The following is a 12,136-nucleotide window of genomic DNA, read 5'->3' as shown; positions in this document are numbered from 1 at the left end:
TGCTTTCAGATCAGGAGATGCACAAGCCTACAGTACGTCCAGAGCAAACCTGAAGAGGGGCATCAAAAAGGCCAAGCACTGCTACAAGCTAAAGATAGAGGGTCACTTTTCCAACTCTGACCCTCGACGCATGTGGCAGGGCATCCAGGCCATCAGTGACTACAAACCCCCCCACTCCACCCCCGCAGCCACTGATGTCAACTTCCTGAACGAGCTAAATCACTTTTATGCTCGCTTTGAAAGAGACAACAGAGAAACTGCCACCAAGCTCAAACCCTCAGCTGACCACCCACCAATCACACTCTCCACCACAGATGTCTGCAAGTCACTGAGCCGGATCAGCGCGCACAAGGCTGCTGGACCAGACAACATCCCTGGTCGTGTTCTCAGGGCATGTGCGGAGCAGCTCGCTGGGGTTTTTACAGACATTTTCAACCTGTCTCTTGCCCAAGCAGCTGTACCTTCATGCTTTAAACGCACTTCCATTGTGCCAGTGCCAAAACACTCTAACCCGAGGTGCCCTAATGACTACCGCCCTGTAGCACTCACACCCATCGTCATGAAGTGCTTTGAGTGGCTGGTCCTGGAACACTTAAAAGACTCTCTACCATCCACATTGGACTCACACCAGTTTGCCTACCGCAGCAATAGGAGCACAGAGGATGCCGTTTCCATGGCACTGCACTCTCTGCTCACCCATCTGGACCATAAGAACACGTATGCACGCATGCTGTTTGTTGACTTCAGCTCAGCATTCAACACTGTCATCCCAACCAAGTTAATAGCCAAACTTGGAGACCTGGGCATCAATACCTCAATGTGCAACTGGACTTTGGACTTCCTAACTGACAGACCCCAGAATGTTCGTTCAGGATTCACCTGCTCCACATCCATCACTCTTAACACTGGTGTACCACAGGGCTGTGTGCTAAGCCCGTTTCTCTACTCCCTCTTCACCGCCGACTGCAAGCCTGTGTATGGATCTAATTCCATCGTCAAGTTTGCGGACGACACAACGGTGATTGAACTCATCAGCAACAACGATGAGACTGCCTATAGGGAGGAGATCCAGCACCTGGCCACATGGTGCACTGAAAATAACCTGCTCCTCAACACCACCAAAACGAAGGAGCTCATCGTGGACTTCAGGAAGGAGTCAAGAGGCACACACGACACCATCCACATCAATGGAATGGCTGTTGAACGCGTCTCCAGTTTCAAGTTCCTGGGGATCCACATCTCGGCGGACATGTCGTGGACGACCAACACCTCCAGCCTGGTCAAGAAGGCTCACCAGCGCCTCTTCTTCCTGAGGACACTGAGGAAGAATCAGCTCTCCTCGGCTATCCTGGTGAACTTCTATCGCTGCGCAATAGAAAGCATCCTGACCAACTGTGTGGCAGTGTGGTATGGGAGCTGCTCTGTTGCGGAGCGCAAGGCACTGCAGCGGGTGGTGAAAACTGCCCAGCGCATCACAGGGACTCCACTACCTGCCATCGAGCACATCCAGAGGAAACGTTGCCTGCATCGAGCTCGCAGCATCCTCAAGGACTCCTCTCACCCAGCCCACAGACTGTTTTCTCTCCTGCCCTCCGGCAGGCGTTTCAGGATCCACCGGACCAGGACCAGCAGACTAAAGAACAGTTTTTTCCCCAGAGCTGTCTCCTTACTGAACTCAAACCCCCGCTGATCCACTCCCCTCATATAATGATAACTCTCCTACCTCACATCCGCCTTCACTTTGTTATTTGCACTACCGACTCTTTATTACAGTAACAACTGTTTACTTATTCATTTTGCACTACCATACCTTAAACTGGATTATGCTCATTTGCACTGCCGACTGTTTTTACAGTACCAACTGTTTACATTTGTATTTTGCACTGTACTTCTAACTGTAATATGCAATCACTTCCACTGCACTTTTACACTTTTTTTCGGATAGCTTCTGTCCATAATTTATTGCACTACTTTAATCCACTGCCATATTCCTCATTTTAGCCTAACATATCATTGTATACCTCTATCTGTAAAATTCTGTTTATAGTAATAGCCATCTGTATATTATATTATATTCATAGTACATATCCACCTGTAAATTCTGTTTATAGCAATAATCATCTTTCTATTTATAGATATATTTATATATACTCAGTACATATCCATGTCCTGCACTTATGCAAACGTTGAATATCCTGCACTTGCTGCTATTGCACTTCTGGTTAGACCTAAACTGCATTTCGTTGCCTTGTACTTGTGTAATGACAATAAAGTTGAATCTAATCTAATCTAATCATTGGTCTAATCATCATAATAGGTATGTGGCTCTGGGGCTTTATTTCATTCTTTATTTCAGTTTTATTTCATGTTTAATACTGTAAATCTGCTTGATTTAAAGATATCTATTGCAGTTATTGTATTGTAGTATATAAATAAATGTGACATGACTTCAACTCTGCAATTCTCTCCAGTTGTGTAAACATATCCACATCGCTATGATCAGATGCTTTCTTAACTGCCGTTTTCTCACCGTTATTTTTTGTTGTTTATTTCATTATTGAGAGGAAAAGTGCGCAGCACACAATTACATATTCATCAATACACCGCTCTCTGTAGCGTGGGCGACAGGATGTTCACTAACAATATACTGCTGGTCATGCATTTCCAGCTTTTTACCCCCATGACCTCGCCGTGAGTATATTGGGGGCTTACAGTAATGGATTTGCTGTATGGCCCAATAGATACCTTTGGCATTTTGCTTTTGGCCTTCTTGTGCTTTCGGGGTGAAGACATCTGCTCCTCTTCATCTAGAGTTGGCTCCTCATCCGCTGCCTCGTCGTCCTCCTCATCCTCTTCCTCAGAGCTGCTGATCCTGCGGCAATTACGACGTCGGGATGACGGAGACGCGGGCGGTCGCAAACTTATTCCTGCATCTGCCATCCAGTCGGAATAATCACTGGAGGAGTGGCTTCAGTCATGAACAAAGAGACAATGTGAATCTTTCCTTCATGGACATGTTAGCGATAACAACATGAAATTAAATTAGTATATGGAAGACTTCGTTTAAGGGTGTAGCTTATAAAATCACCAGCAGGACCAAACAGAATTCCAAAAATGAGCATTGCCACGTCAACCATCTGACCTGATTTTGCATTCACATTGTTGCTTTGATTATAAATTCATCTGAGTCCACTTTCAATTACTTTTTGAAAAAGTACATCTAAATATATATTGTTAAACATTATGATTAATACAAATAATACATTCCAAATAGGTATTGTAATTTTATTATGCAATAATCCTAGAACTATTTCATTTCTCAACATTCATGAGGCATGGCAAGGCAGCCAAAATGCTTATAATCATGTGAATATTAAAAAGTGAACCTAATGTGCTTCACATAAAGCCCTTTCATTATAGCACATTCGAGCAGAGATATCAGAATATTAAAAGTGATCAATTAATCAACAGGACATAAATATATAAATTAGATGTCACGTTCTCAAAAACCATTGCAAACATTGAGGCAGAGTAAAATGGTTGTGAAAGGCATTCAATCTTTAATTGAACATTTTCAATTTAATTTTAATTTGATTTACTCTGAGGTATTATTGGAAGCCAATGTTATTGCAATTCCGCTTGGTGCCACTTGCAGATAATACACACTTCCTTTACCTTGAGCTATCACTCCTCCATTCCTCTTCATCCTCAATGGACAAATCAACATCACTGCCCTCCATTTCACTGTCCTGCACCAACAACACATGTACACACACATCGTTACTGACATGTCTGATATGGCAGCGCTTTAAAAAGTAAATTAACAAACGCTCAACCTCTGAAGGCGCGGTCTCCTCCCCTTCCTCACATGAGAACTCGATGTACTCTTCTGCCAGACCCTCTTTACGTTGCTGGTTTTTCTGCCGTTTGCGTGACTGCGCACGTTTGAGGCACGGCCCTTCGTCTTCAGAATCATCCTACGGGTAAATCCATCTCACCTTAATGACGTTCACTCAGTGTTGACATCAGTAACCATATTGCGGTTTATAAGGAGGAAGAGCCTTACCCTGAAGCTGGCGTGGATCACTCTTCTTTTCTTGATGTTGTAAAGGCTGACCTCCTCATCGCCCTTGGCTGCTCTGAACGACTCCTGTGCCCTAAATGAAGAAGCCATTTGCGTTGTTAAACAGACTGTCTGAATGCTTTAATGACCAAGCTTAACTTCACCACTGCCAGCAAATTTACCTTTTTCTTTAGTTTTTTTTACAATGCTACCAGTAAGTTTTATTGTCTGATAATCGACATGAATAGTTGACTCACTTTTGAGGGAACTACGAGCTCCACTTTTTAATGCTCATGAAGGTTTGCAACCTACATATATTTCACTGAAAAGATCTTTGTAGTGTGGGGCTTGGTTCTGCCCCTGAGGGAGGACTACTAATGGGGTCAGGTCTTTTGATTGAGGTCCATAGACCAGCTTGAGCACTCTTGATGAGTAAATTCAATACTGTGGTGGGCTAGGCCTTTCCACAAACTACTATTAGGCATGGTTAGGCAAGGCCTTCTGGGTTAATAACTTTTGCTTACCAAGTCTGTGATTGCATTTCACAGCTTGGTAAGGCCACTTTCTTTGAGAACCACGGTGGTTTACAACCTCTCTCTCATTCTGGGAAGAGTTTATTCGAAGTCCAGGGCTTGGTTCTGCCCCCCGGCCAAGGATGTGATTGGTTTCTGCCTCGAAAGGGGACGATCTTATAGGGTCTGGTCTTTTGATTAAGGTCATTCGACCACTCAGACTGCTAGAGCTCTCTCTCTCTCTATCAGTATACTGCCAGTGCTTTTTCTATACGAGTGGCTCCAGTGCTGTGATGGGCTTCTGCACACTTTTAAACCCATGGTATGGGCATTGTTTTAAACACTAGGCTCAGGTTTCTTTGGCTTAATGGTTTGCTCACGAAGTTTGTGCTTGCCTTAATTCACAGCTTGGCTGGGCAGGCATTTGGTCAGTATGGCACCGTGGGTATTAATGTTCCCATAGTGTCAACAACAAGACACAATGTTGAGGCTCCCCTTCAAAGGGAATGTCCCAGGTTCCGAATGTAACTCGGTTTCCTGAGGGAATGAAACATTCGTAACCGGAGAGGTTTTTAAATCACCCTAATGTGACATTTAAGGGGCAGTCAAAAAATGAAGGTACACAGTTGAAATTCATTTCAAGACTCGAAGCGAATACTCGCATCGCGTTACTCGTTTTACTTTACTCGCGGGATAATTTTGTTTTCCGCATCACTCCTCAATAGGGCTGTCAACGAATATTCTAAATTCGAAAATATATTGGAATAGTTTTTAAAAAACGAATTTCGAAGGTGACAATTAATATTCGAATAAATAAAAAAATGTGGGGGAAAAAACGCCCGCGGTAGTAGAGGCATGGCTGTCTGCTTTGCTTGTGTACTTTGGCCTGTCTCCGCAGCGCGAGCCTCCGCTGACTGTGCGCGCTCCTCCCTAAACGGACGAAGCGTTTATACTTGACGCGCTCGCCGTTGTGCTTTTCTTTGAAACGACAGAGGGCGACTCGGAGTAATTGTTCAATAAATCAGGAAAAAGCGTCGAGAAGAAGTGGGCTAATGTACACAGGTGACAATATTTATTTTAGTACACTTCACCGAAAACCACACTACAAAAGAATCATGTAAAACAGATCAAAATATTACTTGACATGAGATGACATGAGAACAAAATGTATGTAGAAATGTAACGTTAACTTATACAACTCAATTTATGATCTCTAAATGTTTCATAATTTCACTAAACACTTTAGTGAGTTTTCACTTAGTTTCGTGAACTTTTCTTTATTAAACGGGCTTTTTTATGCTTTTGTAGGCTCGTTTTGTAAATGTAAGCAACTAATTTGTATGTGCAAACTGGACCACCCTTACTTTGCATTGCCCGCCACAACCTCCTGGCCTTCAACACGACAAGAGGCCATAACGGAGAAATGAATTTTGTTCATTTGTAAGGACATGAGAGCGATCAGTGTCGTGGATGGGGCAGGCTTCATGGAGTTCTGTCAAGCAATGGAACCGAGGTACTGACTGAATAGATATTGCATGAATGAAGGATAAATGCACTGCTTCCACTGGTTTGATTATTTACCGTTTCATGTCAAGGAAAAGTTCCATGTTTACCACAGCACAGCTCGCTCGGAGCGTTCAATAATATGCTGTAAAACTTATATTAATATTTGTTTCAATCACTGAATGAAGCCTGCTATATTTGAGTTGACAAGAGTCGCGACCTTAAATTGCTTGCACAAAACTCTTGATCAGCTCTAAAAATGTGTTTGTTCATTTAAACCGTTATGCAGAGAGGGTGAGGGCGAGAGAGACTGAGGTCCGCGGTCTTAGCCATTAGTTGATTTACTTATTTTTGTGTAGGTAATACGTTGTCAAATATGTTTAAACTTAAATAGACTACCTATATAAGTAGTTATGTAGTAGTATTAATTTGTCCTGTTATTGACGTAATGCGCGTCATTGATAAAATGCGCAACCAGATGTTCGAATAGTTCGAATATTCGTGCTTTTTTTAGAGGGAATATTCGAACGTCTTTTGAGCAAATTTTGACAGCCCTACTCCTCAATGATGAGTGTTTTCATGCACATCAACATATCTTTCTGCCATTTTTTCCATTATCAAACACGTTGGAGATATCTCAAACTGTTGCTGCTCAGTACCTGTTGTGTACAGAGTCCAAAATACGCACCTAGATGACAGCCGCTTCCAGTGCTACTTGAGGATGATGGGACCCAGTTTGATAACCTGTCAAACCGGACTTGTCAATAAGCTCTTCACTGATTGGCTTGCGTGACAACGCGTCATGCAAATTTTCGAGTTAAAATTTTTCAACTTGCGCGGTAGGTGCGTTTGAGGCGAATGTCACGTGTTCGCGGCAAACGCGTCATCCACTTCACGTCATTCGCCCGGTGCGAATTCACATCTATTCACGTCTTTGCATGGACTCTGTACGCAATCTACTCACAAATTATTACATTTGCATTTGGTGTACACACCATAAAGGCCTGTTCACACCGGGACTATTTTCGCGCGTATTTATCGCCGACGTTTAACGCCTCGTGACTAAACAAAGGGCGCCAATGTGAGTGTGCACATCGACGCGCAAAACGGCAGGCGTAAAAGCGCCATTTAAAAAAAACCACCTGTGGTTCGTTTTTTTATTTTGACACAGTGCGTTAAAAACTGGCCGACCAAGGAGATCAGTGTTTTTGTTCACGTGCCTGGAGCTGCTGAAATGACAGTAAAACACAACTTGGTGGCGCTCAAGCACAAAACGGTCTTTCCGAGCACACATTGATACGACGAAGAGGTAAGTAGACAAAGAAGAAAATGAGCTGCTAATGCTAATGAAAATCGCTTGGGTGGGAACACTCAAGACGTGCGAAAAACACTGGCGATAAGCGCGCCGATATTCGTCCCGGTGTGTACAGGCCTTAAGGTTACAATACAACATACATATGTAAAGGGAGGCATTAAAAATGACAAAATATGAATTTGAAACTTGACAAACGATGTTAGAACTTCACCAGGAGTATATAAAGGGGCTTAATGTGTACGCAGATAAAATAACGGAAGAGAATAAATTGTAATTAATAAATAAAACTCACCTGTAGCCACTTGTCGTAAGATCAGGTACCACCACCCTGCGTCTCCAGGCCTGAAGGTCCCTCTCTGTGGCCATCTGACTGCGTGGAGCATTCTGGTGCATCTGCCGAACTCCCTCTACCTGTCCACTGCGCCGTAAACCCACGTTAGGTGGAGACTGCACCTCCATGCGATCGTTCAGCGACACTGTGCAATCAAACACAAGTATATTAGATGAGACTTTTTGAAGCTTCAATTTGCAAATCTACCGGAACAGGTGTTGGTCTAAGAGAACAAGGCTGTGATTTAAATGCCAAACGAGTTCAATGTATATATAGGCACCTCTGCGGGGAGTTCCAGGCACACGGGCAGCAGCAGCAGGAACACCACCCTCTCCATGAGCTGTAACATGTCTGTCATGATGCTGTTGAAGCTGGCGGATGGCAAAGTCCAGGGCGCTGGGACGAACCTCCTCACTCTCCGCAGACTGCTGACTGATCACCTGCTCCACGACCTCACCATCACCTGAAACACGATGAAGGCCATTTCTCAAAGGTGCAAATCAGAAGCACTCAGTATGATAATGTTTTTAGAGATGTGCCGTAAAATTAAAATATATCATATATAAATAGTAACAATGTCACATTAAAATCAGATGTAACTGAATTTCCGATTTTGGCTAAAAATGAAACCGGAGGACTTCACTATTAACAGTAGGCCTAAGGTAATATTATCGAAGCGTTCGTCTTGTTGCTATAACTATTGTTTTGTACACTTTAATAAGTGGGAAGGTAATAAACAAGAAAGAGCTGAATAGGCTCAAAGCTGATAGTTAGGATTTTTCTTCTTTGCACAAGTTCTGCGTTTAATGAGCTGATAGAATAGTTAGACTCAAATCAATATTGTGTGTCTAATTATTTACTTGTGTGCCCAGTTGCTGCTCCGCATTGGGGGTCCTGATATTCTGCGATAACCGCCTGGATGTACATTGTATGTGCAAATTAAATGACTGTTTTTAATTGAGTATTGATATTTAAGTAAATTTGATAAAAAAAAATATTTAACTTAACTTAAATTTCAGTTTTGGTAAAATTTCATTTTGGTGCATTACAATTCTTTTAATAAAATAGAACCGGTTCTGAAATGTTTTTTTTTTTCTATACGCTGTTCACAGTGAACCCTCCGCATGCTAAAGCAGTCAACAGTGAATAAGGGATACATTACAACAATGTTATGACAAGAGTAGGGAACTAACTTGTAGCGACATAACCCAGTTGAGGAACGAGATGCTCATCAGCAATGTTTTCTCTTCCTGGGACCAGTCTTTGGAATCTGGGAGGGTGAGGGTTCCCATCCACATCCACCAGGAAGGGAGGAGGCATCAGGTGCGGAGCCTGCTGGGTCTGCTCATCCAGAACAAACCCATTTGAGTCCCGGATCAGTGGCCGATAGTCAGTGTGGAAAAACACCTGGTCTGGAAGCTATGGATCATTTTGGAGACATAAATAAAAAGATAGAGAAGGTATATTTAGCAACTTCAGTTGTTTTATACCAGGTGCAATAGAGATGTTAAATTCTCAAGTAGAAATCATACAAACCTTCTCATAAGGCTTAGAGCTCCCGAAGCCAAAAATAACCAGATGTCCATGAGAGTCTGTCATTGCAAAGCGATGCCCGTCAGGGGTGAACTTACAGTCAAACACAGCACCATGTCCTTGACCTTCAATCTACACCAACAAAACCACAAGGACAAATGTTTTTGAATGTCTAATAAATGAATAATAGGGCCTACAGTAATATTCTGTAAAATAAATTGGCAGATGCATTGTGATATTCTTTGTTATTGTGATCCCGTTTAAAACCTTTGGCGGTTGTTTAAAAAAAAAAAAAAAAAATTTATTCAGCATAGACCCTTGTCTGGCTATCTCCAGACCAAGCTCAATTTAAGATTGAACATTGGTCTGGGGAGTCTGCCATGTATATTTTACTGCACAAGAGGCGTGATAAATGAGCATAAATTAAATGACTCCATACGCAATTGAACAGTCCTTCAACCAATCAGACCACAAGATCAACGGGCAACGACCCATCACTTCTCTATCCGTCATCGTGTTAAACCCGCCAGGTGGATAAGCCAGTCTGTGATTGGTTCCCGCAAGAGTCTGGAAACCTGTACATTCATTTCTACTGCTTGAGTTGCAGGGTGAAATCAAATCGCCGGCATCAAAATGCTGTTTGAACTTTATTCATGCAGTGTGAACTCGGCATAAGCGTCTTCTTGTTGACGAACATTTATTAGGGGGCAGCCCTAGTGCACACTTGCTGTTGTGACTGTACAAGTTCTGGACACAATACTGAAAGATCATTGGGATACTCTACCATATTAAAGTAATGCATGGTTTTAGTGCCTCTGATGAGGTCCCATATGAAGACATTCCCATCATGGCCTGCAGACAGCATGATGCGAGGGTCATAGGGATGTGGCTCCAAAACATACACCTCTGCCTCGTGACCCTGTGAGAAGGTGAAGAGAGATTCATTCAGACATTCTATATGCTTAACCTGGTCTGAGCACATGACGGTGTAGTAGCAGACCACAGAACTAATCCCTGAAGTGCATCTCAGGATCTGTGCAATGGAAAATGGTCTTACTTTAAGAATATGTAGCAACTGTCCAGTATAGGAATTCCACACTTTGAGAAGATAATTGTTGACGGCAGTAATGACCGTGTTGTCATGGCGGTCCCAGGACACCATGGTGACTTTGGGTTTGAAGAAATTTTCTTCCTCTGTTAAAGGTGCAGACCTTCAGTAAACAAGGAAGAAACTTCATTAGCAGATCAAGTCAGCCTCAATTAAACACTAGTGTTTTCCAGAGGCTTTCCATAGTCACCTTTATTTATATAGCGCTTTTTACAATGCCGATTGTTTCAAAGCAGCTTCACAGTGTTAACAGGAAATTAATGCAACAGAAATTGATTCGGCTGTACAGCCGCTCTGGAGAAAACAGTGATTTCATCCAGCTCAGTTCAATTATCATATCAATGCGGGCAGATCAGTAATATAGTTGAATATTTAGAGTCCCCATACCCTGGAAGAGTGGCAGACATGTTCAATAAAATGCTCTTCCATTGGTGTCTCTGATGCAGTCGCCATACACGAGCAGTGCCGTCTCGACTGCCACTCACAAACCTAAAAGAGAGACATTACAGAATGATATATGAAACACAAAGAAATTTACTGAAGTAAAATGACAGTAATGCACCAAAATTTACAGAAACGGAAATACAGGTTATGTTTAGCCAAAAAAAAGAAAAGAAGAGGTTAAGCTACAACAGGTAAACGTGAGCTGTGTGGATGCTAGGGCTGGGTTGACCTATAGATTTTTTATTTACATTTTTTTAATGAATTTATTAGTCTATCAACTGTCTAGGCACAGTTCACTCAATGTTTCAACTGCGGAAAGTAGGGCTGCACGATTAATCGCATTTTAATCGTGATAACGATATCTCCTCCTCTCGTTTGATTACAAATAATCGTCACGATATTGGCCCGCTCGTTATTTATCCTCAAAAAGTGTTTTTTTCTTTGGGATTTGCGTTATCTTGCATTGGTAACGAGCCTCCACTAGCAGTCTTGTGGTTGCCAGATGCGAAGAGCTTAAATCCCCCAAATAGAGTTTTTCCCGTACAAGGATATACTTTCTCCCGGTGTTTTACTTCATCGGTGCAATCTGGCAACTCTCTAAATGCGGAAGAAGCGCTGATGATCTGAAAACAAACATATGCGCTGACGTTTATCGATCTCCACAGCAAAATTCTTGAGTTTCAATGAAAGTGTCATACAGCCACTATTTGTGTGACTGAATCTGCCATGATCAAACCTTCAGGAATGAATTTCAACATATCCAAGAATAAATGCACCTTTGCAACCTATGTGACAATTCAATTGGGAAAATGAACATAATTTATAATTATTGGAAATAATATTTGGAGTTTCGCCATTTCTCTTTTGAAGTCCCTAAAGGTTTTACCAGTTTTTATAATGTGAATCGGTTGAAAATGATATCACCACTGGGACGTTCTAAAACGCTTAACATGAAAATGTATGCATGCGCGAGAATATGACGTAGCGCCATAGAATCCATGAAATGCACACTTGCTCCCAATTTGAGCACTAGGCCGAGACCTAAAGCACAATCAATGTAGAATTCAACAGCTTATATACGCGCGTCTTCCTCCGCTTGTAAACGAATCGCTTCTGGGTCATGCGTCCGAACGCCGGATCTGCGTCATATTCTCGTGCATGCGTCGCGGAGGCACACACGGAAGACAAGAACAAGTTGGATAAAGGTGTTATTTTGATTTTTCTTTACGCACAAAAACTATTGTTGTCGCATCGTAAAATTATTGTAGAGTCACTGTGGTGAGATGGACTTTGTAACGACGTTTTAAGTGCCTTTTATGGATCTTGT

The 12,136-nt window shown here is 42.4% G+C and overlaps 1 protein-coding gene across 1 annotated transcript in view; it reads right to left on the bottom strand.

Moving 5' to 3' along the window:
* The window catches only part of brwd1 (bromodomain and WD repeat domain containing 1), a 49,833-nt gene that overhangs the window by 23,119 nt on the left and 14,578 nt on the right, over positions 1–12,136 (bottom strand). The window contains exons 13-23 of the mRNA XM_079824153.1: positions 10,753–10,854; positions 10,315–10,468; positions 10,042–10,176; positions 9,261–9,389; positions 8,918–9,143; positions 8,005–8,187; positions 7,686–7,869; positions 4,067–4,157; positions 3,837–3,977; positions 3,676–3,749; positions 2,746–2,968 (exon numbers count right to left, since the gene is read on the bottom strand). Coding sequence (XP_079680279.1) covers positions 2,746–2,968; positions 3,676–3,749; positions 3,837–3,977; positions 4,067–4,157; positions 7,686–7,869; positions 8,005–8,187; positions 8,918–9,143; positions 9,261–9,389; positions 10,042–10,176; positions 10,315–10,468; positions 10,753–10,854 — 1,642 coding nt within the window. The remainder of the gene's footprint in view (positions 1–2,745; positions 2,969–3,675; positions 3,750–3,836; positions 3,978–4,066; positions 4,158–7,685; positions 7,870–8,004; positions 8,188–8,917; positions 9,144–9,260; positions 9,390–10,041; positions 10,177–10,314; positions 10,469–10,752; positions 10,855–12,136) is intronic.

Source organism: Gobio gobio (assembly GCF_949357685.1).
Source record: "Gobio gobio genome assembly, chromosome: 8".
In the NCBI taxonomy this organism is placed as follows: domain Eukaryota; kingdom Metazoa; phylum Chordata; class Actinopteri; order Cypriniformes; family Gobionidae; genus Gobio; species Gobio gobio.
Note: the sequence above shows the minus strand (reverse complement) of the source record. Positions and strands in the feature narration are given on the sequence as shown.